The sequence below is a fragment of the Prunus avium genome, chromosome 2 (genome assembly GCF_965620075.1).
Source record: "Prunus avium chromosome 2, drPruAviu1.hap1.1, whole genome shotgun sequence".
Taxonomy (NCBI): Eukaryota; Viridiplantae; Streptophyta; class Magnoliopsida; order Rosales; family Rosaceae; genus Prunus; species Prunus avium.
In genome coordinates, this window is record NC_142285.1 from 5,260,555 (window position 1) to 5,263,298 (window position 2,744).

Consider the following 2,744-nt stretch of genomic DNA (forward strand, 5'->3'; position numbering starts at 1 on the left):
CTTCTTGATTTTATCTGTTTATTTTTGTTATTGCTGATTTGGAGGTAAGCTATTTGATTTTCTGATTTCGTTCTAATTTGTACTTAGATATTCGTTTGAGTTTTAAATTGTGATTTTAATTTCTTTTTGTTTATAATTTGGATTGAGGCATGCTTTTTCAGTTGAATCTGAGTATATTCGTGTTTTTTTTGTTTATGCACTATTGGTTTTTGAGTCGACTATAATTCATTGTTAATGCACTCGGCATCCACTGTTACTGCTAGTAGTCATTTTTGTTTTGTTTGTTGTTTTTTTTTTATAGAGATATGGATGATTCGAGAGTGGCGAAGTGCACCTATGGTGCTGGAACTTTAATGCTTATTTTGTCTTCAACTACTACTTTTGATTGGGTGTCCAACGAGTTGTGTAGTAGGTTTAAACTTAAGTTAGGTCATTTTGAGTTGAGGTACTCTTTTATGGATTGCTCCAATTGTTTATTGGAATCAGATGATGATTTGAAAATAATGTTTATGGTATGTGGACTAATGAAGGATCAATTAGCAGTGAGTTTGAAAATGACTATTTAGGTAAATATGATAGTTGTGGAGGTCGTGAGTATTTGTCTACTGATTGGGAGGGTTATATTACTCATGAGGGTCAGAAGTTTGAGGGTGGAGTTTGTGAGTTCCGTGATAAGTTGGCTAAGTACTCGGTTGAGAATGGTTTTAAGATGAAGTATTTGAAAAATGAGCCTCGTCGTGTTACTGCCGTGTGTGCTAAGAAGGAATCAAATGGTTGTGAGTGGCATGTGCATGCTGCTAAGTCCAATGTAAATGGATTTTTTTTATATTAAGAATTTAAATAACGTACACAGTTGCAGTGGTTTGATATGTGAGAAGAGAAATAAGGCAATGGGGTCTCGTTTGGTGTCTTCAATTGTCAAAGAGAAAGTTCGTAGCAAATCCTTTGGTAAGGCCTATTGAGCTGATTACTGATTTGAAGGAAAATTATGGATTGGATATCCCTTATCATGTTGCGTGGTATGGGAAGGAGTTGGCTACTAAGGATTTACATAGTGATGATGAGTTGTCTTATGCTCACCTGCCTTGGTATGTGGATGTTTTGAAGGCCAGCAATGTTAGATCTCATTGTGTGCTTGACTGTGGTGAGGATAGTTCTCATTTCCAATGGATCTTTATATGTTTCAAGGCCTCCATTGATGGTTTTCGATGGTGTAGGCCTATGCTGTTCATTGATGGTACTTTCGTCACAAACAAGTACAAGGGTACTCTTCTAGGAGCTACTGTAAAGAAATAAAGGTATGCAAAGTTTTTTTTTTCACTACTGTTGTTACAATTTTTGTACCCGTTATGCATATCAATTGATGTTAAGTAGTATGGAGCTGTACACTTTTATTGTACCCCTTATGCAAATGTAAATAATGTAGTTGTTGACTTCCATTGAGTGGTATGAACAGTATAGTTATGCAAATGTAAATGCTGTAGTTGTTGACTTCCATTGAGTGGTATGAACAGTTGCTATACTATTCATACCATGCATCTGAGTATTTTTATGCATTGTAGTTTTACTCTGCTTCATGTGGTAAGGGTCTAACTAATATAGTTCTCTGTTTCTTGTAGAGGTATTCCCTTTTGCCTTTGTGATTGTATCTGGTGAAACTGTGGACAATTGGAGGTGGATTCTACAAAGGATATCTGAAGTCTTGGTGGATGAAGGTAGGCAACTTACATTCATTTATGATAGGCATGGTGCTATTATCAATGTTGTTAGGACTATTTTTCTTGCTTTTCCCCATGGTTTTTGTCTATATCATTTGAAAGAGAACTTGAAAAAGAAGTATTCGCATTCTGTTGGTTCCTCTTTCAAGGATCATATTTTATGGATTTTTTTAAAGTTGTTGTATGCACCGACTATTGAGGAATATCAAGATAGGTTGAAAAAATTAAGAGATGATGGCGGTCCAACAATAATTGATAAGTTTTTGGCTGATCTCCCTGTCCAAAATTTTGCTAATGCATTTTTTCCGGGAAAGAGGTATGGGGACGTTAGTAATGCCTTGTCCGAGTCGTTTAATTCATGGGTTAAGGATGTGCGTAGGCTTCCAATTTATGAGATGATTGACACTATTAGGGTCAAAATGATGGAGATGATTTCTAGAAGGAAGCTTGCGTCTGAGAAATGGTGTAGCGTTTTGTGTCCAGTTATTGAGGATGAGTTGAAGAATTTAGCTGCAAAGGGTTGTCATTGGAGGATATGTCGTGCGAGTGAATCTATATTTGAAGTTCATGCTGATTTGAGTGTTATGGTCAATTTGAACGAGAGGTTTTGCTCCTGTTATCAGTGGCAATTGCTTAGGTTTCTGTGTCAGCATGCGATTCAAGTTATCCAACATTCTGGGTTATGTTTGTACGACTTTGTTGATGAGTATTACAAGGCAGACTTTTATAAGGCTACTTATGCAACCCCTATATTTCCCATACATGATATTGAGAAGACTCCTCCTGGAGATGTTTTTCTTCTACCTCCTCATACATGAAAGCCTCCGGGACGACCTCTGACAAAGCGCTTTAAGTCAATCAATGAAACTAAAAGGCAAGTGAAGTGCAAGAGATGCGGTTCTTATGATCGTCACAGTAGGAGGACTTGCAAGGCCCCTATTTGATGTAAAGGTTTTGGAGTATAAAGACTTGAATGAGTGTAGTCAGTTTTTAACTAGTTAAAGTGTTATGTGATTGATTAATGAC

At 36.7% G+C, this 2,744-nt stretch overlaps 1 protein-coding gene across 1 annotated transcript; it reads left to right on the forward strand.

Annotated features, from left to right (window-relative positions):
* Window positions 1-305: 305 nt before the first annotated feature.
* LOC110772604 (uncharacterized) lies at window positions 306-2,536 on the forward strand. The gene is made up of 4 exons (XM_088248482.1): window positions 306-445; window positions 580-808; window positions 925-1,264; window positions 1,620-2,536. The coding sequence occupies exons 1-4, from the start codon at window positions 306-308 to the stop codon at window positions 2,534-2,536; spliced, it is 1,626 nt and encodes a 541-aa protein (XP_088104608.1).
* Window positions 2,537-2,744: the final 208 nt, after the last annotated feature.

Bases quoted from the DNA above. Each gene is read 5' to 3' on its own strand.
- LOC110772604 (XM_088248482.1), top strand. From the start codon at position 306: ATGGATGATTCGAGAGTGGCGAAGTGCACCTATGGTGCTGGAACTTTA. The intron at 446-579 runs GTACTCTTTTAT...TAAATATGATAG, and splicing joins TTAGGTCATTTTGAGTTGAG to TTGTGGAGGTCGTGAGTATT. The intron at 1,265-1,619 runs GTACTCTTCTAG...TGTTTCTTGTAG, and splicing joins CGTCACAAACAAGTACAAGG to AGGTATTCCCTTTTGCCTTT.